General features: G+C 41.8%; 1 protein-coding gene across 4 annotated transcripts in view; it reads right to left on the bottom strand.

The window, feature by feature from the left end:
- Nucleotides 1-27,349, bottom strand: part of RERE (arginine-glutamic acid dipeptide repeats) — a 312,095-nt gene that overhangs the window by 155,164 nt on the left and 129,582 nt on the right. For 3 of the 4 annotated variants that reach the window (XM_080921404.1, XM_080921406.1, XM_080921405.1), the window contains exons 3-4: nt 13,727-13,797; nt 6,028-6,153 (exon numbers count right to left, since the gene is read on the bottom strand). In XM_080921404.1, coding sequence (XP_080777530.1) covers nt 6,028-6,153; nt 13,727-13,797 — 197 coding nt within the window. The remainder of the gene's footprint in view (nt 1-6,027; nt 6,154-13,726; nt 13,798-27,349) is intronic. The other variant, XM_080921407.1, reaches the window with a different exon arrangement.

Below are 27,349 nucleotides of genomic sequence, written 5' to 3'. Positions count from 1 at the left end.
ACAAAGCACCTCACAAATCTTCCTACACCATGGACAAATCATCAGCCCAGGCAAATCCCACAAAATGAAACACTGGGAGGAAGCCCTTAATAACAGTGCAGCCAAAGTGGGCATTGATTTTTGTTCTCAGCAGAGGGAGGACATTTTATCTTCAGCCTCACAGCTCAGTGACATTATCAAGAATTTAACCACAGCACCTTCCTGACACACAATTTCTCAAACAGTAGCTTAGAATTCTCTGCCATTTTTCATCCCTCTCTATAGACTCCTTGGCCTCATGCATGTGTCTTCCTGCTTGGCCCACTGTAACCGTAATAATGTTTCAATTTCTGCCAGTAAAATATGTCTGTCAAGGATCACCTGTTTCCTTATTACTCTTATAAACTCATATTTGTAATTATGCACCAGGTACTTTGTACATCCCCAGCTGTTTAAAAAGTCTGCCTGACAGTGCAAGACTGACGATCAAAATGGAAACAGCAGTCACAATACCATGTGAAAAAGCCAAAACCTTACTCAATTATGTAAAATAATGTGCATTTTTTAAATTGTATTTTGTAAGTGGAATAAACACTCAACTTCTCCCAAACCAGCCACGAATACAGTATGAAGCAGCCAAGTCACCTCATGTCAGGGACAAGAAATGCTCAATATTTTGGGTGGGATGAAGAAACTGCTGTCACTTTAAAGTAAATCTTAAATTTCTCAACAAATTAATATTTTGGGTTATATCTAGTGATCAACTCAACAAAGTTCAGAGCTATTAAGAATCTGATTATAAGCTGGGTGGTGGTGGTGTGCACCTTTAATCTTAGCACTCAGGAGGCAGAGGAAGGTGGAGCTCTGAGCTCCAGGTCAGCCTGATCTACAAAATCAAGTTCTGGGACAGCCGGGGCTCCACAAAGAAACCCTGTCTTGAAAAGCAAAAGGTCGACTACAGTTTGGCATACTGGCACACAGCTTTAACCCCAGCACTCAGGAGGTAGTTGGAGGCAGATGGATCTCTGTGAGTTTGAGGCTAGCCTGATTTATACATGAGTTCTAGGACAGCCAGAGTGACATAGTGAGACTCTGTCAATTAAAAAAAAAAAAAAAACAAACTATCGGAATTTGACTATAAATAAAATAACCCTTTACCCAGCTGAGTTGGGTGGTGCAGGCCTTTGATCCTAGCACTTGGGAGGCAAAGGCAGCAGATGTCTGTGAATTTGAGACTAGACACAGTGAGTTCCAGGAGAGCCAGAGAGACTGTTTTACCAAGGGGGGGGGGGTATAAAGCCCACACGTAGTAGTAGTCACATGCTAGCTAGTGCAGCACTGTGCCAGCAAAGGTTCAGTCACTTCATACAAGTGAACACAGTAACAGTGGCAAAAACAAAGAGCAATAGGACCTACCATCGAAACAGTGTAGTTTGTGCATGACACGGGCATGACACAGGCATGCTCCCAACAGCTTGAGCTAAAGCCATCCATTTTATCACAGGTAACTATTCACTTCAGGAATTAATAATGCTGGTACTGATGATTCTTTTAATTTTGAAGTTAGATTTGAAATTAACTTATAAGTTGCCTTTCACAGCTGTATGAAAGATTACATTTAAAGGTTGGGAAGTTGGTGGAACCAGGGCCTGCCTCACCTGTTGAACAAGCACCAGATTACAGTTCACGCCAGCAGCGCTCTCAGAAAAGTTTTCTCTCTGTCATTTGCTTAGCCCTGTACTTAGCTCAGCCGGTGGCTATCAACCCACATTTCCAGAATCTCTTGGAAAACACCCGTCCCCAAGACTGACTCTAGGACTACTGGACTCTTCATTAGTCACCACCATCATCACTGCTGCTGTTGCAGTTTCACAAGTGAACAAACTGAGGCTCAACGAAATTAAGTCATGTGAACACACAACAAAACACTACAACAGGACTGAGACAACAGCACAGTGTCAGGAGTAAATGTGTCACTTTAACTGCTGTGAGGAATCATTTCAAATGAAAACCACACATAACCCCACCCCATGGCTCCCACCAGAGAGAGTGAAGATGTAGCAGCTGAGCAGAGGGAAAGGCAGATGTCAAGCAGGACTGAAGGAGGATTCTGAGGGTGGAGCGTGTCCACTGCAGAAGGGCCCAGAACCCAGCACAGCAAGACAAGAGAGCAAAGGATGAGGTCAGAGAATCACTATGAACTGAGCTTACCCTCTATAAACTTGCAAAAAACACACAGCTCTTCCACCACTACACAGAATCCCATTTCCTTTTTGTTGTTGTTATTGTTTGGTTTGTTCTGTTTGAGACAAGATTTCTCTGTGTAGCCCTGGCTGTCCTAGAACTAACTACCTCTGTAGACCAGGCTGTCCTCAAACCTAGAGATCAAACTCTGGGAATGATGGGATTAAAGGCGTGCATCACCACCCAGAAACCCCGTTTCTATGAAGCACAGCTCTACAAATGTTTCCAGAAATCCTATTGAACTCATTAAACAAAAAATTTAAGAAGAGTTTTTGTCACCTATACAACTTATAGTCTTTGTAACCATGAGTCAACATAAAGCTGTCCTGAGAAATCTCTCTCTGATTTCCAGGCCTTCTAAACACTACCTCTAAACAGTCAAGTAAAATCTATTGCCATTGCTTTGAAAATCAACACTTTTCCAGTTTACTTTAAACGGGTAACTAAAATACAGGATTAGAGTAGACTGATCCGTATCGCTGACAGAAGTTAATCTAAATCAACACTACACTTTCACATGACATAAGTCTCAATATTTAACTATTTCCAGGCTGAGCAGGTTGTAACATACCTGACAAGAACTAGTGTTAGAGACAATGACCCAGACACAGGGAACCTAATAGCAGCCCTATGCTACAGAAAGCACACAGCTTTAATAGAACCATTAAAGGTCAGACAGCAAGCAGGACATTCTTGATCCTTGGACTAGAGCGATGGATTGTTCCTAAAAAAGACCAGAGTTCAAGTCCTAGCACCCACAATAGAAATATCATCTCTAACTCCACCTTCAGAGCACCTGACACTCTCTGTGCATGCACATATATACATTCATGTATATATACATAAATAAAAATAATATGCAACTTTAAAAAAGATAAATGGTGAGCTTGATATGGTCAAAGCTAATTGGGAGGCTGAGGAAGGGGGGTGACTTGAGCTCAAGAGTTAAGAAACAGCCTGGGCAACCCAATGAGACCTAGTTTCATAACAATAACAGCAACAACAACATAATAATAATAATAAATGGTGGACAGGAGCATATGAACACCTGTAACAATTAATGCTGATTGTCAATTAGAAGGATCTAGAATCACCTAGGACACGAGCAACGGTGCATCTGGGACGTCTGTGGGTGACTATCTAGATTAGGATAATTAAAGTGAAAAGATAACCCGAAATGTAGGCAAGAGCATTCCAAGGGCTCTAGTCCTGCAGAAACGGGAAAGCTAGCTGGATGCAGTTCACTACTCACTGCTTCTAAGGATGCTTGGAGACCAGATGCCTCAAGCTCCAATCATCATGACTTTCCAACTACAATGAACAATACTCGTGTGAGCCTTCCTTACAATCCTTTATTCAGAGTATTTTCTCACAGCAACATGTAGCATGTCTTTTAGAACATTCCTTAGAGGTCAAGAAAAGTTGTATGTGGTTAATGGAAAGGCAACAAACTAACACAAAGGAGCTGTGCTTTGGCCTGAGCGGCTCCACACTGAACAGAGAACTGAAAACCCCACACTCTGCTGCTGCATATGCAGAGAAAGCTAAATTATGATGCAATGAATGTTATCCTATAAAACTAAATAACAAAAATAGTCTGTTAGCAAAGACGTCTGGTGCATCATGAGAAGGAGCATTAATGATATTGTCTGCAACCCTGTAATCAATTTTCTCTCCTAGCAGCTCCCTCATTACACTATACTAGATCTGTGTGCCTGTAAAATTTATGGGGGCTCCACATGAGGATGGAGGTTCTGCCAAGTAGATTCAGCAAGAACGACTTGGGCAGCACGAAACAACATTAAAGAACAATCAATACAATTAGCCTTATGCAGCAGCATCTGACTCAAGGAAGACTGATCTTCATGTTATCGGCTCTTCTCCAATCTGCACTGATAACGTCATCCAAGGACCCCACTAATAATGAATTTATTTAAATCCTTATCAGATGCAGAAAAACAGCAATACTGATCATCTCTAAGGTGAATATAGAAAACTTACTAAAAATCAGTGTAAAATGGGCGAATTTAAAATCCATTCAGCAAATCCTGGTAAGTACCACAGTAAACAGAAGTGTCTAAACTAACATCACATTGATTAGAATAAATAAATCAGCCTGTAAGATAAGACACATTTCTCAGATTATAAAAGAACAACATGTCTAAGACTGAAGTTTCACAAGTAAGCAGTCAGAACACCACTGATTTTTCCCCCTTAAGATGTAAATTCTCTAGCTCTGAGGATTTTGCCTACTATATCAGGTTCTACCTTCCATTGTGTGTATTTATTATCTCAAGAAATCTAAGGCTTCCATATGAATCCTTTTTGGTGGTGTCTGATTCCCTAATAGTTTCAGCAACCATCTAAACTGGCAGTATTGTTTTAAGCATTCCTTCTGATCCTTACACTTGTGAGGTGGGGATGGAGGAGTGGTCAACAAGCCTTACTCCACAGCCTCACTCAAAACCATCCTGTTTCAGTCTTCCCAGTCCTGTGGCATGCGCAGCCACACCCAGCTTATTATAATTACTAACAGCAGTCCCTATAGGTGTGTTCTTCAGTGTTCACAAGGATGACAGCCCTATTCCCTGGCTAGCATTCCCTTTTATACGCTTCACATCTTTACCAAGTTAATCTTCTGAAACAATGGCTTCTAATAGCTCAGCTGGATCCGTTTCTAAGCCTTCAAAGGCTCTTTCCTGCCCATCCCATAGAAATCTTACCTGGTGCAGCCTCTAATCTGCTGAGACCTCAGCCCTATTTTACCTTCATCTCTACCCCAGTACCACTTACATGTGCTTTGTGATATCCTGCATCTCTCAAGAGTAGCCAGTACATTCTCTACACTTTTCAGGATGCATGTACGCTGTGTCTACCTATATCATACTGACATGTCAAAAATGCACAGGTCCAGGATTCTAATCCTCCTCACAAATCATACCAACACGCTCTAAGTTGCACAGAGCTCTCAGTGCCAGACAGTAGCCCTGTACTGCACCTAAATAACTGCTCAGATATTGGCGGTATCTGGTCCTGTCCGTATGTGTGTGAGAAATGACTACCCTCCTGTATTATTTTCTAGTTCAGTCTAATCGGGCTTCTTTAGTGATTGTCTTGGGTACTCCACTCAAAACAATAAACACCTCTCTGCTAGAAAAATTACTATTAAAGTCCTCCAAAAAGGAAGAGAAAGAAAACCAAGTGTGCACAGCACTTAGAAAAGCCATCCTGGGCATCGCCACTGCATCCTGCTTTACCCCATGCTCATCTCTGCTTATCAAGCCGCAGAGAGATTGTCGAGGCACAGCCATCCGCAGCCCCAGCCCACTCAAGGGCTTCTTGACTAGTACTACAGAAAAGCCTGTTTGTGAACAGCCTTCTACAATGTACCCCCTGAAGAGGGTAGTGGGCAAAACAGTTTAGACTTGTGGGCCTGGAGTCCCAAAAGAGCCTTGGGAAATACACATCCACTCTTGGACTTAAACTTACCCCCTTTCCCCCATCTCAGTTGCCAACATCCATACTCGCTGCTGATTGCCAGCTCCTGCTCCTTGCAGCAGCCCAGCATGCTCTTTGCTGGTGCCAAAATACCCTCCACCAAACCCCACTACCTTCTGGAACTGTCCTAGAGGGGTAAGGCAAGTCCCGTATTGTGCTTCCTCTGTGCGTGTACTTATTACTCTTTTAAAAACTCATAGCATACAGCACATTTTTAAAGGGGCTCTGGGAAGGGAGGTAATATCCTATTTTATACCCTATGGGATATAAAATACTGATAGCTTTTAAAAACGGGATTCTCCTTACCCCTACAGGCCCTCTCCCGGCTTCAGAAAGGTGTTGTGGTGGCTGTGATGCCACCGGCAGAGAGCATGCTGGGGGGTCACACAAAGCAGGAGCTGGAGATCTGCAACAGGCCTGGGAGTTGTGGACCTAAAAGAGAAAACAGTTTTAAGTTAAGGTGCCCAACATCTCCATCCTGGTTACTAGGGGCACTCAACACACAAGCAGGTGTCTGCAAGGATCTGTAAAGAGCAGAGAGCCACTGAAAATCCGTTCCCACAGTGGAGTTAAGCCTCCCACATTAGTCAAAGCTGCTTTTCCATTTCAGTGCCAGCACCTGGATGGCCCTTCTGCCTCTGGATTTTAACCTGGGTCCATCTTAAGAGTATGGTGTGTGCCCCTTAAAATAACCAAGTTAAGATATAATACAGGGCCAAAGCACAGTCACAGTGGCTTGCTTGGCTCATCATAAAGGCAACATTCCAAGGTCTCAGATACACAGGAGAGAACCATGAGCAGACAGTCACACTGCGCTTTCAGAAGAGCTTCTCTGTAGAGATGCTGGAAGCAGAAGGACTAGGAAAAAACACCCAAGGCGTTAGGGTGGCCAGGAAAGTCCTGCCACCTCCTGAAGTCCTTGTCTAGTTCTGTAAAGCTGAAGGACAGACAACAGCTTAGAACAGGAAAACAGAGTACTGAAATGAGTGTCCTCAAAATGTCACAAAGGTGAGAGTAATTAAACAGGCAAGCCATGTCACGGTCAAGAAAGCCATTTCTTCCAGTAACAGAAAAACCATCTTAGCAGCTACTTGGGGGTGGCATGCCATTAACCCCAACATTTGCCATTTGGAAACAGGTGCAGGTGGATCTCTGTGAGGCCAGCCTGGTCTACATAGTCAAGTTCCAGGACAGTCAAAGATACACAGAGAAACCCTGTCTCAGTACACCCCGTCCCCCAAATCAGCTTAGCATGTACTAGAAGTCTTTTTAAAAAGAAACACTAAAACCAGCAGAAGGATAAAAAGCAACTTCTGAAAGCCAGTACTGTCTCTTAAGCACAAGAGACACCTCAGACCGAGCTCCAAGCTAAACCCTTCAAATATTCAAGCACACAGTATACAAAAGCCCAACTTCTCCATGATCTTTAAAAAGAATCCCACAAGATTCAAATACTTATAAGAACCTGTTGTATACAGTTATTTAAGAATTAATCACGCAAGTTTTACTATTACATCATTGTTAGTGCCTTGCTATGTGCAGCTATTTTTTTTTTTTAAACCCATTTTCTCCTTCCTACCACCTCAACAGATGGCATTAGGAGGCTTAACTTCCAGGACTCCAGGGCAGAGTAAAGTCCAAGTAGAATATGTGACTGTGTATAATACAGTCCAGTGTATAGTGCAGTCAGCATTTTTCCACAACAAAAAATAAATAAATAAAACAGATTATCTAGTTAAATCTCTTCTGTCAGGAACTCAATTAACCAGAATTCAAATTCAAGGATCAAATCCTCCGTTCAAATTATGAGTCTAAATTTTTTTATAACTTTGCAGAGCAATCCTCAACACTTTGCATTGTTTGAAATATATGAACAGTTCGAGCAATTACAACATTCTAAGTATCTTTTAAAGGCAAATTATTGTTCATATAAATCAGGAAACACAGATGATATCTGAGCATCTCAAATTTTCTCAGTATTTTTTCTGACACTATTTGAGTTGATAATTAATACAAAGACCCATATATATATATATATATATATATATATAGAGAGAGAGAGAGAGAGAGAGAGAGAGAGAGACACACACACACATTGTAAATTTCCAGTTATAAGAGATCAGGTTTGAACAAAACTTCAATATTCTTACAGTAGACCTCTCAAAATACCACTGCCTCCAACTTTATAAGCCCCTTGAATGGGGGGGGGGGGGGGGACTAGAACATGTAGTTTTCCACACTGAAAATTTTCATGAAGATAACATGTTCAATAAATTATATTTAGCAGTAAGTATTTTAAAGAAATATATACAATTAAACAAAACCTCAATTACTTCTTGACAGTCCCACAATCCACCTAAAGTAAGAGAAAATTAATTATCCAGCTTTAAGGTATTTCTGCACCACTAAAGCTTTAACTTCAAGCAGCCAATGCTGCCCACTGCTGCCAGTGAAGACAGACTCTGAAGGACGCAGAAATGGGGTGTAAGTTCTGAGATTTACTACGTCCCAAAGCTTCATTTTGATTTCTACTTAGGTAGATACTTCTTTGTCCATTTCTAAATTGACACTCACATATTACAGAAAGAATGTGGTGACTGCAAAAGAACTCTTAAGATCTCTGTAGCTGGAGCGTTGTGGCCACACATGGCCTCTGACCATGCTCACCCAACCTCACACAAGAGAACTTCATTCTAGCTCACACCTCTTGACGACAAGCTCCATGTGCTAAAACTGCATCCTGCACATCTTGGCATTTGTATATGATCACAGGCCCAATACCTAAGGACCTTTAAAAGTCTTTAAAAACAAGTACTAGTGCCTTAAAAAAGGCGTGGCCTTAGAAAAAGAGTTTGGCACCAATTCACTTTCTCTACATTTCTTTACCTATGTACAGTCACCATACAACATATTTTTAAACAAATAAGGAAAATAAATCCCAACATAAGGAGACAAATTATGTCAGAAACACCAACATTTGAGGGGGTAGATCCTATCCTAGATAATTTTTATGCTTGATTTTCCATCTAAATATGACCTACTTGCAAGGTTACAAGCAAGGTGTATGTGCACATACATGTATATACGTCTCTATCTCTCTCTCTCTCTCTGTGTGTGTATCCCAACTAAGATCATCAAAGGCAGCAAATAACAGAACAGAGATGAAAATCAGAAAACGTGAAGTCAAAATTCAAACTACCAACCTGCTCATTCTACCAACATTCGCCTCAGCCCCAGACTAAAATATCCCGATTTCTGAATCAAGTTGATGAAGATTTCTGGCCTCACCCTATCTCACTGAAAAGAAGGCTCTAGTTTGACGCTGACCTACCACTAAAACGAGTAACCGTTTCCCAGATGCCCATGATTGTATATTCTATGCTACAATCACAACGGGCAAGTAAGACTCAGCTGTATACATAAGTCTGATAATCACTGATATGTAGATCTCGGGCTGACAAACTCTCTGCAGCTTTCTTCTGCTGTATTGTTGGGGGACTCAGGAATAAAAATCTATGGGCGATAACAAAGTTTTGGAGTGGCTTCTGGACACTAAAGCTCAAAAAGAAAGTTCAAGCGGCTCAGACATAACAAGGAAATACACAGCAGGGTGTGAAATGATCTAAGGCAACTAGCAGCTGGAAGTTCTTAGTTGTTCCATAGTCAGAGCCATGAGAATGGCTGCTATGTGGTAGACAGAGAATGCAACAGCATGCTCCTGCATTCACAGTTCAGGTCACTCAATCACCAAGTCACTAGAGCACTGTTAATGATGTTAAGGCCTATTTAGACAAGGTTTAATCTTAAAAATGAGATTTCCAGTTTTACAATGAACCGATGGTATTTACCTAAAGGGTTTACTCTCCACAATAATTACAAATCCTTCCCGGAAACTTCATTTGGTATAAATAATCCTACAATTACCCAATCTTGGGAAATCCACACCATACTTCTTTCTAAAGTGTGGATGCTGGCAACAAGAATTTACACAGCCTTCCCTCAGAATTAACTGAGCATCCCTGAGTATACTCTAGGAGTAAACAAACAACTGGTGGTCAGGGCCTCCTCAGGACTCAATGATGAGTCCAAAACTCACTTCAACAACGCACTCTGTTAACTTTTTCAGAATCCACAATTATTTTTAGGTAGAAATTATTTCATTTATACTTAAGACTTGAGATTATAGAATATTAATATTTTTACTAAAAACAAGTGTTCCTTTCAGAACAAAAAGGTTATGTCTTCCTCTCTACCAATCCTATCTGGTGTTCTCCAAAATTGGCTGATAATTAGTAACACCACAAACTCTACAATTAGAATGTAAGGTTGCTGAAGGAAGAAATAATAGTGTACTTCTTCAGTGGCCTTGGTTGGGCTCAACAAAGAACACAGAACAAGTTCCCAACAAATGCCAGAGGGAGGGCTGATCTCGAATGTTCCCAACTGCATTCTGAGATAAATACACCTTGATGATCAAAAACAAAACCATCAAAACAAACTAGACCACATAGAGTGACCTTGAAACCCTCTGGAAGGGCAGCAGAGGGAAGAGTTGAAGATATTATTAAAGGTTCTTTTGGTCTATTCAATCTAGCCCAAGGGGACTCATCCTTTCCAGAAAGCAGAATGATATAGAACCTAGTGGAGAGGAGCGAGTCTTCAGAGGACATGGAGGAAGTGGCTGCACTAGCAGCCTGGGCCTTCTGCTTCCTCATTTGCTCATGCAGGCTGGCTTGCCCCTGTTGGCTCCAACTTCACCTTCATAAATTCAAGTCCTGATTCACCCTTTCAGCTCTACCCCTCTGTTGACTAGTATAATTCCTCAGTTTCCCCCAATTCCAAATTCTAACAGAGAAATTAATAATTTCAGGCCAGGTCAACAAAAACCTACAACACTGCCACCATCACCACTACTTCAAGGAAGAATCACTGCTGGAAACTGGTTCTGAAAACTACATCACAAAGCATCTTTATTTAACTAATGGCTTTCCTCCTGCCTCTAAGTCAGCACATGCTGTCCATTTCACCGCTTTGTCTGCTTCTTCCATGAACAACTCTAGTTCACATATTTAAACAAAACTAGTTTTCTTGACTTGGAAATAAGTTAATTATATGAATATAGCATAAAAGAATCAATGTTTCCCAACAGAATACATGAGTTACTTCTCTTGAAACTTCTGCCTTCAGAGTATTGCTCCATTGCAGCCCCTCCCACTCTCCACTCTTAGCAGTTCTACTTTTCTTAAATAAACCTATGTTGGGTTCCAAACCAAACACAATGGAGAGGAAGGAGAGGGAGAAGGAACACTAACCTTCAAAGACCTGGCTCAATTAAGAACATACTGCTCTGCACTACCATGGCCTCCATCTAGCCCTGTGAGAGTGTGGGCTATAAATTTACCTGGCAGTGTAGACAGCAGAGCCTTGTGTGTTCTGATAATGTAACACTTGCTAAAGCAGAGGCCAGAGAGCTCCTCTCCGTAGAAAAGATGACCACAAATGTTTTACAGATTTGGACATTTCTGAGAAGGAAGACAGGCGCTATCGACAGCCTGGCATGTTCTACATACTACTTACTCTGGAGAAACACCAAAGCAAGCCTACAAAAACAATCTATGTCTCCACATAAAGTCCAAGAACTCTTCCCTTCACACAGTGAACTAACTAACTACCAGCTCACCCAACACTGCCCAAGGCTTTAAGAGTTCAACACACAATTATTCTGGTCTAATTGACCAGTACATGGCTCTAATCCCCATGTCTCAATTCATTGGCTTTACTGTCTTTAACAGTATAGCCACACAGTACTCCTACGATTTCAGTATACACCATATTTATGCTCCAAACCCTACCACAATACAGAGACTGTTATGCTCTTTGTACAACCCCAAACCAAAAAAGAAAGAAAAGAAACCATTGTGCCATGCAATACCTCATAGCTAATTGTTTTTTTTAAAGCTGTTTTTCATTATTCTGTTTTGCCATGTTGCCTGCTATGGGCGAAATCAACTCCAATCTCTTCTTGTTTAAACAAAAAGGGAGGAAGGGAGGGAGGGAGGGAGGGAGGGAGGGAGGAATATTTTCACTGCTTTGCCTATTTCCCCTACAGCCTGGGTAAGCCAGAGAAAAAAGTCATAATTGTTCTCACCTCTTACAATCATTTCCTCTAAGAAGTACACAGACCAGGGGAAGGAGGAAAACCATATTTCTCCCAGGAGCAACTATTTCATCATCTTTAATATTCTTTTATGACAATGAATATGGAATCTCAAAGAGAAACACAAGAAAGACTATGCAGTTTTAAGAGGAATGAGAACATGCTGCACCATGTCCCACCTGCTTTTGCAGTTAGCATTAATACCAACAACAGAAGCTTCAGCTTTTACTGCTGCTAATACCCTAAACAATTACCATACCTCAGCAGGAACTTCTGCTAGGAACTATCACCCTGTAATCAACATTTCTGTAAAAGATGCAGTTCAAACATGCGCATACACACAGAGAGGGGGTGGGGAGGAAGGGAGGGAACAGAGGGGCTCAGAATATGATGGGAGTCTAAAAGAAAATTCTTTATAATTGTATTTGACAGCGATATTCTCCATGGTGCACTGGCACTTGGTTCAGCAGAATCACATACACAGATAACCAACACAGAAAGAGCAGCAGCTGCAGCCACTACCAAAATAAACCTCTTCTGGAAACAAGGCCGCCTCCCAAAGTCTCAGTATCAGGCAGTATCTGTAAAAAAAACCTTTGTAAAGAAAAATATAGTAAAGAACAAACATTTCCAAAAATGTCAAAAATTCTTATTGGCAAAAAAACTAAATAGAAAGCATTTAATTTAAAAGGCAAAGCTGCAATGCCACTTTGCACAACAGACAGGGAACTTATAAGCAGCCTAATAAGAACAAATCTTACAAGGAAATGCACAACTGACCCACTTACTGCCTTAGTTCTTTGAACTATCACAAACGTGTGTAAGAACAAACACTCTCAAGTAATGACATATTTGGGAAAGGAGGGCATCCACAGATACAAACGTAATACATTCGCTAGAAAGTTACAGAATTAGGATTGCTCTGCACTGTAGGCTGTGGTTCTCAGTCTAGAAGTAAAAGGATCCCATTCTAAGATCAAAACGCTTCAGACTGTTCACAAGGATGCTGCTTTAACATTATTTTACACATTGGTTGTTTGAGTGAAAGACATTAATAGTGAAGTTTAATTGAGTTGCTTATAAGAAAACTTTGAAAAATCAGAATATTAATGTTGAAGAACAGGTACACCTATGGGTGTGAGGTACAGATATATACATAATACTGATCCAGGAAAAGGGGATGGGGTGTCTACTTGTATGTATAGCAGCTGTTGTCGTGGAACTCCTAAAGATCCAACCACCTGCCTCCATCTCTTAGCACTGGGATTAAATGCATGTGTCACCTTACACGGCCTGAGTGTGTTTGCTTTACAAACACTCAGGGATTTATTCTGAGCCCAAACTATGCCTAAGACCCACTGTCTAAAAAGCAAAGATTTTATCAGGATCACTATCCAGACAGCCTTAATCCTAGGCTAAACTCCTTTCTCCCCAATTCTGCTCCTGGGAGACCCTTAAAACTGGACAAGAAGTATAGTCCATACCTACCAACATAGCAAATCTCCAGTGCCCCCAGAAACCAGTATCTGGTTTACATTTTTTACTCATAAATCACTAAACTTGCTTCAGGCTCTTAAGAACAGCTGAAAGCAAAGAAAGTACTTGAGAAACTAGAAGGGCTCTCTGAGACTGTCACGGCAGCTACAGAGGAGCAGAGGCTTGAGAAACACAGTTGTTCACAGCCGGAAGCACTGCCACAGTGGGCAAGCCCAGAGGCAGGTAGCACTGCCCACACTGGTCATCACACCAGGAGTGCTGGAGAAGCAATCCAAAGTGACAGCCGGGGAGGGGAGGGAGCTAATAAAGAGGGGGAGAAACAATGGGGGGTGGGGACATAAAAATGCTTACCAGTTTGAAGTCTTGGATGCTGCAGATGAAATACGGTGTGTTTGGCCGCCGACTCTCAATATACACACAGTCTTTAAAAGAAAAGAGAAGGTTTGTTTTAAAAAAAAAAAAAAAAAAAGCCAAAGAAAAGGCTTATAAGACCACTGTATAAATAAATAGCTATGTAAATTAATATATAAACACCTCAATGACAAAACAAGTACCTTTTAATAGTGAAAAAATTTTTCTGGGTAATATATATTAAACTATAAATAGCATTAAGGTAATGGTTCTTACTATCTTTTTAAAATATTTACTTATGTATTTTATGTAGACACACCAGAAGAGGGCATCAGATCCCATTGTAAATGGTTATGAGCCACCATGTGGTTGCTGGGAATTGAACTCGGGACCTCTGGAAGAGCTCTTAACCACTGAGCCATCTCTCTAGCCCTGTAATGGTTCTTTCTAAACATGCTTCTGATCATTAAAAAAAAAAAAAATCTAATAAAAGTCTCAATAATTCTGTTCAGGGAAAGAAAGCTCTATGAAACTACCATACCTAGATGGAGAAATTTAGATAACAGAATTATTTAACTAAAGATTACACATCAAGCTGGGCAGTAGTGGTCTATGCCTTTAATTCCAGCATTCGGGAGGCAGAGGAAGGTATTTCTCCGAATTTGAGGCCAGCCTGGTCTACAGAGTGAGTTCCAGGACAGCCAAAGCTACATAGAAAAACCCTGTTTCAAAAAAAACCAAAATTACACATCAAGACAGATATTTGGCACTTGCCTGTATTCCTATCCCTGGGAGGACAATGAAAGGAGGGCCCACACTTTAAGGCAAATCAAATCTTTTAGATAGACATTCTTTGGAAAGAGAAACAGCTTTGCCACATGCTACTTCGTTTTCAATAAGTACCTTTTGAGGAATAGATATTAGAAAAGACTATCTTGAACATGTTACCACAATAACTTCCGCCACATAGCATGAAAAGATGAAAGCCATTCTGTTGCCCACAGATAATTTACTATCAAGTATTTCTTGACTGGAAAGAAAACCAAAGCAGACAATCAAATATGAAAAGAAGTAAACCAAGTATCTCCAGAAAGAAGAGCAGGGCATGCTCCTCAACCACACCGCACACGGCAGTGCTTGAGCAATTACTTTTGACATTCATATTAGCTGAAGGGTAAAGGCTGCTTTTTAAAATTGCCTGTAAAACCATTTACCAAGAAGTAAAAGTTTTCCAGTTACCAAATCTGGGAAGTGGGATACTAAGCCTGCAGAAGCCAATCACCACATCCTTCCCCCGCCCTTCAGAATGTGCATCGGTAAGAACAACTGCTTTCTAGCAACTTGGGCAAAGCCCTTTATTTGCCTCAAGACACATTCAAAGCAAAGACACAAAAAGGGGCCACAAAGCCACTTCAGAGAGAGAAGAAATATGAATATGAAGGTATCAGAATTGCCAACTGGCTTCTCAGATGAAAGCACGAGCCCCCTGAAGGCATGCACCAGTGTGGATCAGGGACGAGTTACCCCTGAGCTATGCATTGTGTCCCTGGGTCCCAGAAGATAACTGCTACTGCACTGAGACAGCATCCATCAACCATTTAGTCATCTCCAGTGACACTCTCCCACTATGGCTAATGTTTTTCTTCATACCCCTCGTTTGGTACAAAAAGGCAGCAGCATAAATCTCTACAGAAAAAGCTGGGCTCTCTCTGGGCACAGTGGTGTGGCTCACAGAGTTGTAACCTCCCCGCTCAGCAGAGGACTATAAACCTGCCTCAAAATTTAATACAATTTTGGAATAGGCCCAAAATTCTTAATCCCCACGTTGCAGCCCTACTGAATGCAGCACCAGTAGTTCAACTCTCCAGGTAGCGACCACTCACTCACCTAAGCACAGAGCAGTCTATGCGTTTTCCAGTTTCCTTCCACAGAAAGCCATACTTCCTTTTCTTTATAAGTTAAGTTACTTGTTCACTGCCTTAAAAACAAACATGTCAGCATCCTAAGTGAGGTCCAAATATCTGTTCCCACAGAATCCACCTCCTCCTCTGGGATACGTCCTCCAAAAGGAATACCAATTTGTCTGCCTAGTCTGTGACAACCCTATCCTTTCTTTATTCTACCATACATATTCTGACCATACATAGCTTACAGCTAATTATGAGGGCCGCAGAGGTAATGCCTCTTGTGGCTCGTCAGTTCACAATACTGAATGTCCCTTTATCTGGCAGTCCTGTGGTCTGCACTGACCTCTTCTTCCTCCTCACGATTACCATCACCATCTCCAGAGCTCTGAAAATAGTGCAATAGCAATCCAAGGACTAATGTGTGTCACTGGTGTGCTCACAATCTGACAGACCTGAAATAAGTGGCAAATGTGTGTCACTGAGGCCCAGTTACATCCCAGAAAAAGGCTTTATATCTTTTTTATCATTAACAGGGCCATTTTACCACAGAGCCTCTTATTCTACTGACTTGTAAGTTTCCATTGTCAGGCATGGTGCACGGACTCACACATGGATGGAGAGATGGAGGCAGAGCAACTAACTAGCCTTGACCAAACAGTAAACCCAAGAGTCATCAAAATATGCGATTCTGTTTCAATAATTCTATCCGCTGCAATCCCCCTGCCCCCAAAGAGCTTTCCAGAGAAAGGAAAGAAAACTTATGTTCTTCTACAACTGGACTTGTCATCTCTAAACACACCAAGGTATGACGGCTAAGAGAGAGAGAAAGGACAGGCTGCTGCCACCCGTGTTCCTTATGCTCCTGGGCCTAACAGGCACAGACTTAAGAATGGCTGCCCAAGAGAAAGGCTCTCACTTGAGGGAAGGGCCTGAAACCTGACCTGTAGAATTACCACATTACTTATTAATGCCAGCTTCCTACATACAGGTATCTTTTTTTTTCTTAACTTTTTAAACAATTACCATGGCAAACCAAACTGATTTAAAGCTGTGAATTTACATAATGATTTCAATAACAAGGCTGGTGTCTGTAGAACCTATATTGTTTCAGAATCTCAGTATTCTGAGACATGTATGTAAGGCAGATAAATTCACTATCAGAGCAGGGGACATAATAGATTCTGTGAACATAAAAAATAAATCATGGGTCACATAAGTTAAATCTTTTTCTAAGCTTAGTCAAATTCTTCCTATAAAACAGAATGATACAACTTAAGACAATGCACTCGAAAGAAGGAAGGAAGGAAGGAAGGAAGGAAGGAAGGAAGGAAGGAAGGAAGGAAGGAAGGAAGGAAGGAAGGAAGAAAGGAAGGAAGGAAGAAAGGAAGAAAGGAAGGAAGGAAGGAAGAAAGGAAGAAAGGAAGGAAGGAAGGAAGGAAGGAAGGAAGGAAGGAAGAAAGGAAGGAAGGAAGGAAGGAAGAAAGGAAGAAAGGAAGGAAGGAAGGAAGGAAGAAAGGAAGGAAGGAAGGAAGGAAAGAAAATGCACCCTAGGAAGTAATTTGGAATCCAAGTCTCAAAGGAAGTTAATTTTTCTTCTGCCCTTTCTGTTATCCTACTCTAGTCCATGCCCCAAAAAGGTTAAACTGAGGCCAAAGTATTTTCTCTCTGGTCTCATTAATCAAACAGCTTATTTTAAAAAACAATTCATATAAATGTTTATAGCTAGCATAAAATATTTTTTTATTTTTATTTGTAGATTCTTCCGTTTGTTTCTGCAGTGCTGGGGTCTAACCTAGGGCCTTGTGCATGCTAGGTAAGCACCACCTACACTTCTAGCCCTAAAGTAATTCATTTGAGAAGGCACAGTTAAGAACAACGGTCAAAAAATCCACAGATGGAATGTGTGTGCCCAGTAACCCTCTAAGTCAAAGTGATCTGGCAAGACTGTTCTGCGACTTCCAAAAGCATGGCTCCTCTAAGAGGTTCCAAGACTGATTTAGTCAGCTGAAGTGATGGTCCTCAGAGTGACAGAGCCTGCAGTCCAAAGAAGCACTGCAGACACCTTTTGTTTTTAAATGTTAAAAGCCCCTCTCTTTTTGTAGTTAAAAGCAGCAACTCGGAGCAGACAATGCGGTCCATTAAACACACAATGCACATTTTCAAAATCACTCACAGAAAAGCAGGCATTCACCAGAATGAGCTAACAGTTGCTGTGGGGCAAATATACATTGTTTTAATCTTAAAATCAGCACGCCTGAAACCGGCCAGAAAAATAAATGAGGCTATTGCCAGCACTATCAATTATTCTGAAAACAAATGATAACTAATGTTTTCTTTAGCGGGGATATCTGAAAATGAGCCTGGGGTTTCTACTGAATTTTATACTTTAACACAGAAGCAGATCACAAGCAGATCACATGGTGACCCGGTGTTACTTGAAATGCTTGTGACCAGGAGCATCAAAACCTATGACCTGGGAGATGATACTGAGCAGGGATATTGCTGGTTGTTTCTCACACAACTCCAACATAGCTTTGTGTCCAAAAATCAATACTGCCATCTGCAAACAGAGCCTCAGTGAGCTGAGGAGGGAAGTTAGCCAAATGTGAAGGCAAATTCTCAAGGCAAAGAAAAGCCTATCCTTTCCCAACCGTCAGCAAATCAGCAGGTTTATGTAAATCGCGCAGGGAAGCAAGTTCCTCAAGGGTAAAAATCATAGCCTGCCACATCAGGCAGTCTGTCATCGTGTACACAAAGCACCTATCAGCATCTGTCCTGACAGTCTCCTCACTAAGCAGAGTGGACACTTACTTCACCCCCTAATTTAGTACTCTGTCTGTGAGCCCTAGCATTAAAGCTGTGCTACAATACACAGGCAATGTTCAGCCGCTGCTCTGCCCCATGCAGAATCTTCCCTCCATCAATGTGTTCCCACCTATTAATCTTTGAAATACTCTCGTCCCCTTGCAAAGAATGGCAGTGCCACTCTAATAGAATTTCAAATAGAAAACCCTTTCCTTGTGAACAAAGCCTTTCTCACAAAGAGATTTTCAGAGGCACAGCTGGGTAGCCCAATAGTGGACATGGGAAGCTGACCCTCAGGCTTCTCTGTTCTCTTTTCATTTCTCTCCCATGCTATTTCTCTATCTCTGACACTCAGAACCATTCAACACGGTAATAGTGAGGTGGTAAAATATTGCAAAATTAAGTCCACACGTATCTCTAGTTAATACAAGTGTTTGCCAATCCCAACACAGAAAAGGTGTGTGTGTGTGTGTGTGTGTGTGTGTGTGTGTGTGTGTGTGTGCACTCTACCTTACTCCTCTGAGACAGCAGCACTCCTTAAACCTGGAGCTAAGCTTGCCAGAAACAACACTAAAATCCTGGTGTCTGGATTCTAGACCAGAAGCACTGGTACACTGTGGGCCTCCAGCAAACAACCTCTACCATCCCCATCCTCAACATAGTCCACTTCCACGGTGAGATCCACTTTGGCAGAGCAGACACTCAGAAGCAAGTGAAGGAAGTAAACACGGGAGAGTTAGGGGACCCAAACCAAACACTAAAAGAACGTGAAACATTCTGTCACACATGGAGAGAGGCTGACTCTCAGCTGTCTGCTAGATAGAAGAGAGTAGAAATGTGTGGGAACAAACAGTGGACAGCTTTAGAGGGAGCAACAACTTCCTGTTTACTCCCTTAGCTTTTGTTTTGACTCTGTCAGCCACCACCAAATTTGATGTCATCGTCTTGATAAACTCAGTGGAAGGGGAAAACAATGGCTCCGCCATCTACAGACTTCCTGGTAACTGAGCCCATATGCTAGAGTTTCTGTCAGCTCTAGTGCTGCAAAGCTTACATGGACTCCTGTCCACACAGAGGAGCATGTGATGAAGAATGGGAAAGAAGATTATAACAAACTGAGTGTTTTCAAATTTAGACATGTCTCTTTTCTAGATAGCAGGAAGTCTTCCAGTACATTAAAATCTCTAAGACTGGGCTGGGGAGACAGCTCAATTGGGAAAATTCTTGCTTTGTAAGCACAAGTACCAGAGTTCAATTCTCTTGTCAAAACCCAAGCACAGTGAGGTGCCTTTGTAACCCAGCATCTAGAAGCTGACTTGAAGGAAAGCGAAAGAGCCTATCTTAGAAACAAACCGGACTGTGCCTGAGGGGAGACGCCTGGGCTGCCTTCTGACCTCTACAGCCAAACAAGAAAAAGCAGCATTATCTTGTCAGCAGCAGAAAGCATACTATGATGATATTCAAAATATTAACCATGGCTTAACAACCTGTATCACCCAAAGAGCAATTTAAGCTCTCATCTCCACAAATTATTACGAGAATGTTCCTTATAACGTGTATTGAATGAACCCTTACTATGAAAGTTATTCTACCCAATTCAAAGGCCAAACTCCAGTTAAGTCAATTTCTCAGAATTTATAACTTATGTTTTGTAGCATATATATACTTTAAAAAAAACATGCAATCTAAGAAATAAATTTTATTTTTAAAATTGGTGATGGAACTCACCAGTGGTAAAGCACCTGCCTGGCATGCATGAATCCATGAGGCTCTGGGCTCCATCAGCAGCACCACTGAAGGTGCCAGAGTCAGGCCAGTCTACCCACTTAGAGAAGGCCCAGGTGCCTGCACCCCCAACCTTGCAGCACATTGTACCCGACTTAAGACAAAACATCCAGGTAACTGTCCTATCCCAGTTCAGGGCTCACAATAAAATAAAACATTGAAGGGAAAAATTCTGTCCCAAAAGGCCAGTGAGATGACGGCTCAGCAGGTAAAGCGTAGGAATTGAATTCAGAATGGAAGGAGGACCAGCTCCCAAAGGCTGTCTGTCCTCTAACATCAGTGTGCCCCCTGACCCCACACATAAATAAAAGTTAAATTCTGTTATAAAAATGACTATTAAACTAGACTGTTCTGATTACTAAGGAATGGAAGTGGGCCATGGGCTAGGCATGGTGACACACACAGTGGTACTGTCTCAAGAAAAATAGTGTGTGGAAGGGGTGGGGTGAGATGGGGTGGGGAGTTGCTGGATACACAGCTCAGTGGTAGAACATTTTTTCCAACACATAATTGATTTTAGGATTCATCCCAGCATCATCCAAAAAAAAAAAAAAAAAAAAAAATTAAAAAGGTGGGAGCAAGTAAAATGATGTGCATTTAGGAAGCAATGCAGCAGCTCTGTTTACAGGGAAAATGAGCAGCTGGAAGAGGGTTCCTCTCTCCTATGCAGCTTCAACAAGGGCTGGCTAATGAGCTAGCACCATGCCCCTCAAGAAAGGTAGCAATGCAAGGCTGCTAGTTCCTGGCAATGCCAGGGGAGCCTCAGCTTTGCAGGAAGTGCTTCAGACCAACTTTGTAGTGTTCGCTGGAAATACACAGGGGGAACTCACAGTGCCTGGGCTATCACTCTCATTTGGCAAATGATTTTATTATAAGCTGGTATTATAGTGAATTCATTTTCCTTATGGGTTTCTGCTACTGTTTAATGGACTGTCAGTATAATTTAGATTTCATCTATTTATACCATTCAAGCCTGGCTTCTGATTGTACAGCAAATGGAACATATTTCTATTCAGTGGAATTAATGACATTTAATTATAACATATAGCTTCCATAGCTCAAAAAAAAAAAAAAAAAAAAAAAAAACCACCCATGCATGTATTTCTATGTAAAGGTGTTGGACCCCCTAGACCTGGAGTCACAGACAGTTGTGAGCTGCCTCATGGGTGCTGGATGGGAACTGAACCTGGGTACTCTGGAAAAGCAGCTACTGGGCCTCTACAGCTCCTTTTCTACTTTTTAAGCATCTACATTGTAATTCCTTATACAATGAGTATTAATATAACATTTCTTCCCATTTAAATATTTGTCTCCTATACTCCACAATCTTAACTATAAGCCAAGTGCAGGAAATAAGTCTTGCTGTCAGAATGGACAGACAGATGCTTTGTCATGACAGCTGCTTCACGCTAGCAAAACTGAAAGTTAATTATGCCATACAGATTTAGACACAAACTGAACACTGGGCTCATGTTATTATAATGCTCAATTAAATTCCTTTCCCACTTAACAGAAAGGTCCTCAGTTTTTTTTTTTTACAGATAACAACCACCCCACAGTGGCCCTTTTCAAATGATCAGTCTTTCACCTACACATCCCCACAGTTGTGTAAGACATTTAAAGAAACGTGTCAGATCAACATCCAGGATCTGCTGCCACCAGCATCACAGAATCAGCATCGTTCACAGAATGGCCGAGGCATAATGGTGGCACACACTTCTAATCTCAGCACCCAGAACAGAAGTAGGCAGAGCTCTGTGAGATTGAGGCCTGGTCTACAGAGAAAGTCTCCATCAGCCAGGGCTATGTTCAGAGAAACCTTCCCCACACCCCCTTCTTCACTCATTTATGGTGTTCTGAGGTCTCTCCGTGTAGTCTTGGCTGTCCTGGAACTCGTTTTATAGAGAACACAGAGATCCACTTGTCTCCATCTCCTAAATGCTGGGATATGAGGGGGTAGGGGAGAGAAGAGAAGGGGGAGGGGAAGGCAAGGGGGGAAGAGAAGAGAAGAGAAGAGAAGAGAAGAGAAGAGAAGAGAAGAGAAGAGAAGAGAAGAGAAGAGAAGAGAAGAGAAGAGAAGAGAAGAGAAAAGATCCTGGCTGGCTTAGAGTCCCTACTGCTGGGCCATCAGCCCTGCACTGCTAGACCCATGCCCTGTTGCTGTTCCCTCCAGAGGTGTCTGTTCTTCTTGGACAATCCTAGCCAAATTTCAGGACCCAAGTCTCTAAGTCTATATTCCACACACCTTTAGGCTGTAACAGTATACTGAAAGTCTGTTACTGACATGCCTCTTTATTTAAATAAGTGAATTTCTCCCCCCAAAAACTGGGGGGATATAAGAACTTTGCCCCACCCCTTTGAGACAGGGTTTCTCTGTGTAGCCCTAGCTGTCCTGTTGATCAGCCTTTGAACTCACAGAGATCCGAATGTCTCTGCCTCCTGACTGCTGGTTCTAAGAACCACCTTTGTAAGGTCATGCATAAGGCTGTGCTATTATTTTATAGATAAATTATAAAAGTGTTGTTGACGGTCCAGCTGACACCAAAATCGTGTAAGCTTGTCCAAAGTCTACTTTGGACTTGCAATGGTTTTCCAATTTCATCATTTGCTGTAATTTATACAAAGTTCTAAGAGCAATGAAACCTGTCCCTACTCTAATGCAGCCACCCTCCCCTGCTCCCTGACAGCAATGCTGTTTCCAGCTACAGTTATATGGTGGGTGTTGTTTCTGTTTTTCATTCTGAGCCAAGTACTATATACAGGTATTTAAGAGTAATTTAAAACCTAGTCATTTTTACATAACTGAAAAAATACTGAGACCTTAGTTCCCAGTGTGTATCTTCAGCCCACTGTGGATTACGAGTATTCTGAATTATCTGAAGAAAATGCTCCATATAGACAACAACTTCCATTCCCTGTCTCCTTGGGATGTAACGTGCAGTAACTCAGCTCTGTAACACATGAAAAGTAAGACAGCAGGGTCTATTTTATGTGCTAATCTGCCATCCACCTGCTACTTTTATAATCCAAATTAGCAGAGACTTGAAGGTCAAAGTAATGAAATATCTAACGATCCTTAAAGAAAGTGGGAATTTCATTTACTGTTCTAGCCTCTGACAGCTCTTGTGTTTCTTTCTTTTTTAATTTTAAACCCAAGACTATACTCAACACACTTCAATGAAGGGCTGCAGTTGCTCTGGGTCAATCCCACACTTAATAAGAGCTTTGCTTTAGCATGTTTTTTTTAGTAATCTGAACCTCAGAAAAGCCATGTTCTGAACATCTGCTAAGACAATATAAATCATAATTTAGAGAAAAAAAATTGAAGACTTTTCCATTTTAAACAAAGTGCTAAAAGCAGATAACAGCCAAATCTTATCACAATTACAATTCTGAAGCTGTGAACCCTTCTGGTGTCTCACACTTATAATCTCAACACTCAAGAGGCAGGATTACTGAGTTCAAGGCCAAGCTAAGCTATCTAGTGAGTTCCAGGCCAGCCTGGCCTAGAAAGAGACCCTGCCTTAAAAAAAAGAGCCTAAGCCAGCCCCATACTCCCAGCAATGAGCATCATGTGTGTGAGCTGGTAGGATTCTGCCACCATCTTTCCTCACTGACTTGTCACAGCTGCTTTCCCCAAGGCCACCTTCTGTCTCTCCCAGGGCCTTGCTTTTCTATATAAATTGTACTGGAGTTTCACAGATGGTTTAGAGAAAGTCTGACTGATGTATTGTAGAATTTCCCCAGGTCTAGTTTCTCTTCCATACCTCTGCTGTATGGAAGCAAGAAGCTGAGGCAACACAGCCAGAAAAGGCTTAAAAGGAGAGTGCTTTCTGTGCAGGAAGGGTGACTAGTTGTGGCTTCTGTTGGATTAATCGTCCCCAAACTTCCTCTTTTGATGGAAAATGAATTAACACACCCAGCACTAGACAGTGGTGCATTCTAGACATGGCAGAGATGGCAGCATCACAGCAGCTGTGGGTGCCTGCATAGACCCGAACAAGACCTGCTCCCTACTGAGGAGCTGTAGGCGTGCCACTGCTCCTGGGAAAAGGAGAACCAGCTTTTCCTTCATGGGTGGGCCATTCACTGGCAGGCTACTGATGCTCCAGTGGACATCCAAAACAGAAGAGGACATGACTTTGAAAGGAAGATGTTTGTGTGAGGATCTGAGGAGTTGTTGGGGATAGGGGTGGATATGACCAAATATACTGTATTTGTATCAAGATGATAGCTATTCCCTGTGGGAGGAAATGTGGGAAAGTAATACTAAGCCATTTTACCCATTATTTTCCTGAAGTCATGTGCTACTCATCAATTCAAAGATTACTCTGAATCAAAAACATAATAAGTATTAACATAAAACGAAACTAATTAAAAAGTAAACACTAAAACTGAAGATAAGCCAGTAAACAGACAGGCAGTAAGGTCTCTGTGAGTTCGAGAACAGCCTGGACTACATACAGAACAAATTCTAGGTCAGCCCAGAGCAGCACAGAGAAACCCTGTCTCAAAAAACAAATAGAAACAGAACAAGGACCCCAGTAGTAAAAAGATAGCATAAATCATTCATTAGCTTCTTCGGCCAGGATTTCAGAGCAGCCTCCAGAGGCAGATAAAACCAGATGTGACCAGACAGAACAAAGCTGACAGACAACTCCTACCCTGAAAAGAGCACAGCTAAGTTTGGTTTCTGAGGAGTCCACCCCTAGGGCTGACGAACATCAGTAAGGGTGACAATTTCTCCCCCACACTGGCTGGAGCAGCTGTTGACTCAAACTATTATCCTCCCCCTGTCTTTCTGGTTCCTGTGTATATTTGTTTCAAAAGGGAAACCGTGGATGCACCTTTCCAGAAAGCATAGGGACTCGTAGCAAATTTCTTGGAATTCCAAAGCACTGGAGAGTTCCGGCTAGGTCAGAAAGATGATGGCACACATTTGTAATACCAGCATTCAGAAAGCCAATGTAGCCGATGCTAGCCTGCCTAAATATCGAATTCCAGGCCAGCAAGGGTTACACAGTGACAACCTTTTATTAACAAACAAGTTGACAAATGAAAAAAAAATCAAACTGACTATATTCCAGCTACTTGGAAACTGAAGGTCAGCCTGTACCTCACAGGAATCTCTCTTCTGATATTAAAATTAGAATTGTAATAAAATAAAAACCAAATACTGTGGCTCAGAGGCTGATGGGGGAAAGTTACCAGGAGCCAAGGCCAACCAGGACTACAGAATAAGACTCTGACTCCCATAAGAGTATGCATAATCTCAGCATGATAGTGATTATAAGATTGTCTGGCCATGCTCCCTATGACACAACATGAGCACTGATTTGTCCCAGTGTCCCCATGGCTTATTGCCTGTCATCAGAATTGAAGCACTGAGTGAGTGTCATCAGAAAGATAATAAATGAATAAATATAAAAGCACATTTTTCTCCAAACAACTCAACTCCCTGCCATGTATTCAGACTGGTTAGCCACATGCCAGGTTATAATCCCCAGCGTGAACAGCACATGGTGCATAATCTAAGCTGTGTGTGGTAGCTGACTGAAGCAGCCAGCACAGGCTGCAGAATGAGACACTCTACAAAAAACAAAGGCATATTAAACTACGGCCACACACCTCTACATGTGTGCACTATGGGAGTGACCACACAACAAACATTAATAGTGGCTTTAAATTTGAACTCTCTCATATCAGAATTTTTCAATTTTCTTTCTTGAAAATATACTGTTTGTTCGCTGCAGAGGAACCAGGCTGAAAAGCAACCAGGAGTGAGAGATTACAAGCACAAGAAATGAACAAACGCAAACCGCATGTAACCCAACCAAAGCACTGGTCGGGCCAAGGAACATCAGGCCAGGTGAACTTGGGGAAAGATGTGAAGATGAAACTGTCTAGCCACCAGAGTTTTGGGTAAAGCACACTGCTGAGGCAGCCAGAACCCACATCTTCACAGATGAGATGCTCAGCACTCAGAACCCAACAGCTCAGAGAAAACAGAAACTCATTAACACAACTGATGGGGGCTCCAAACAACCAGCCATGTTCTGGTCTTATCCTGAATGATAAGAGCACTTTTAAAAAAGATTACACACTTCATGTCATCAAATATCTTTTTTTTTTTTTTTTTGGGGGGGGGGGGGGGGGATAGCTACTGCCAGCTTCAAAACCATTCCAGTTTGTAGGCATGTCTCCCAGCCAGTTCAGAGAGCAGACCAGAAACCAGATCTCCACTGTACAGTCAAAAGGGGAGGCACAAACATCCATGCAAGGTTAAAGCATAATTTCCAGGGCTTGAGCTGACAGGATGATTCTCAGGTGCAACTGTCAAGTGTGTTTTTCGCATCACACTGGGATAAAGGGCCATGTAAAGTCTGAAACCAAACACCACATAGTGATGACTGTCTTCCTGAGAACTACAGCATTACTAACAACATGCAAATTCAAATCTTACATTAAAAATTGAAAATTACAAAAAGCAATATAATTTGTGTTATATACTCAGTAGTCTTGTGATAAGCCATGATCAATACCCTCCAGCTTTATCAAGTCTCCACAGCACAATCACAGCAACACTGACACCCCATCCATGAAACATGAGCATGCGCCTGTGTTTGCCTATATTTCCATCAAAAAAAGATTTTGGTATACCAGAGTCTACATTTGCATATGTGAGATGCTGCATGAACTTTTATTGTTGCTGTATCTTCCTGAATAATTGGTATTTTTATTATGACTCAGTCCCCCCCTCATATAGTACTCTAATGTGAATCTACTTCAATCTGGGGTTTTTGGCCAGCTCAGCCTAATGCTCACTCTCTGCATGACATTTTTGTCTTGTTGATTGTTTTTCTAATAAGTTGTCCCAGCACATCTGCAGCAGGCAAGGGCGAAGGCATGCTCGCCTTCTCTTCATCGCAAGCCTTCTGCACCACACAGCACAACACTGCATTACTGAATAGTAGTCCCTAATGTATTCCCCAGGTTAGCGCCAACAGAGGCCGGGCCTCCTTTGGGGAGCATTGTCAAAGCTGTTAGGAGTTGGCTGTTAATATGGGCACGGGGCAACTGATGGTGGACGAACCCTTTGGGATGTGTCTTTGAGGTTATTTGTGTG

This window comes from Micromys minutus (assembly GCF_963924665.1).
Source record: "Micromys minutus genome assembly, chromosome: 9".
Taxonomy (NCBI): domain Eukaryota; kingdom Metazoa; phylum Chordata; class Mammalia; order Rodentia; family Muridae; genus Micromys; species Micromys minutus.
Note: the sequence above shows the minus strand (reverse complement) of the source record. Positions and strands in the feature narration are given on the sequence as shown.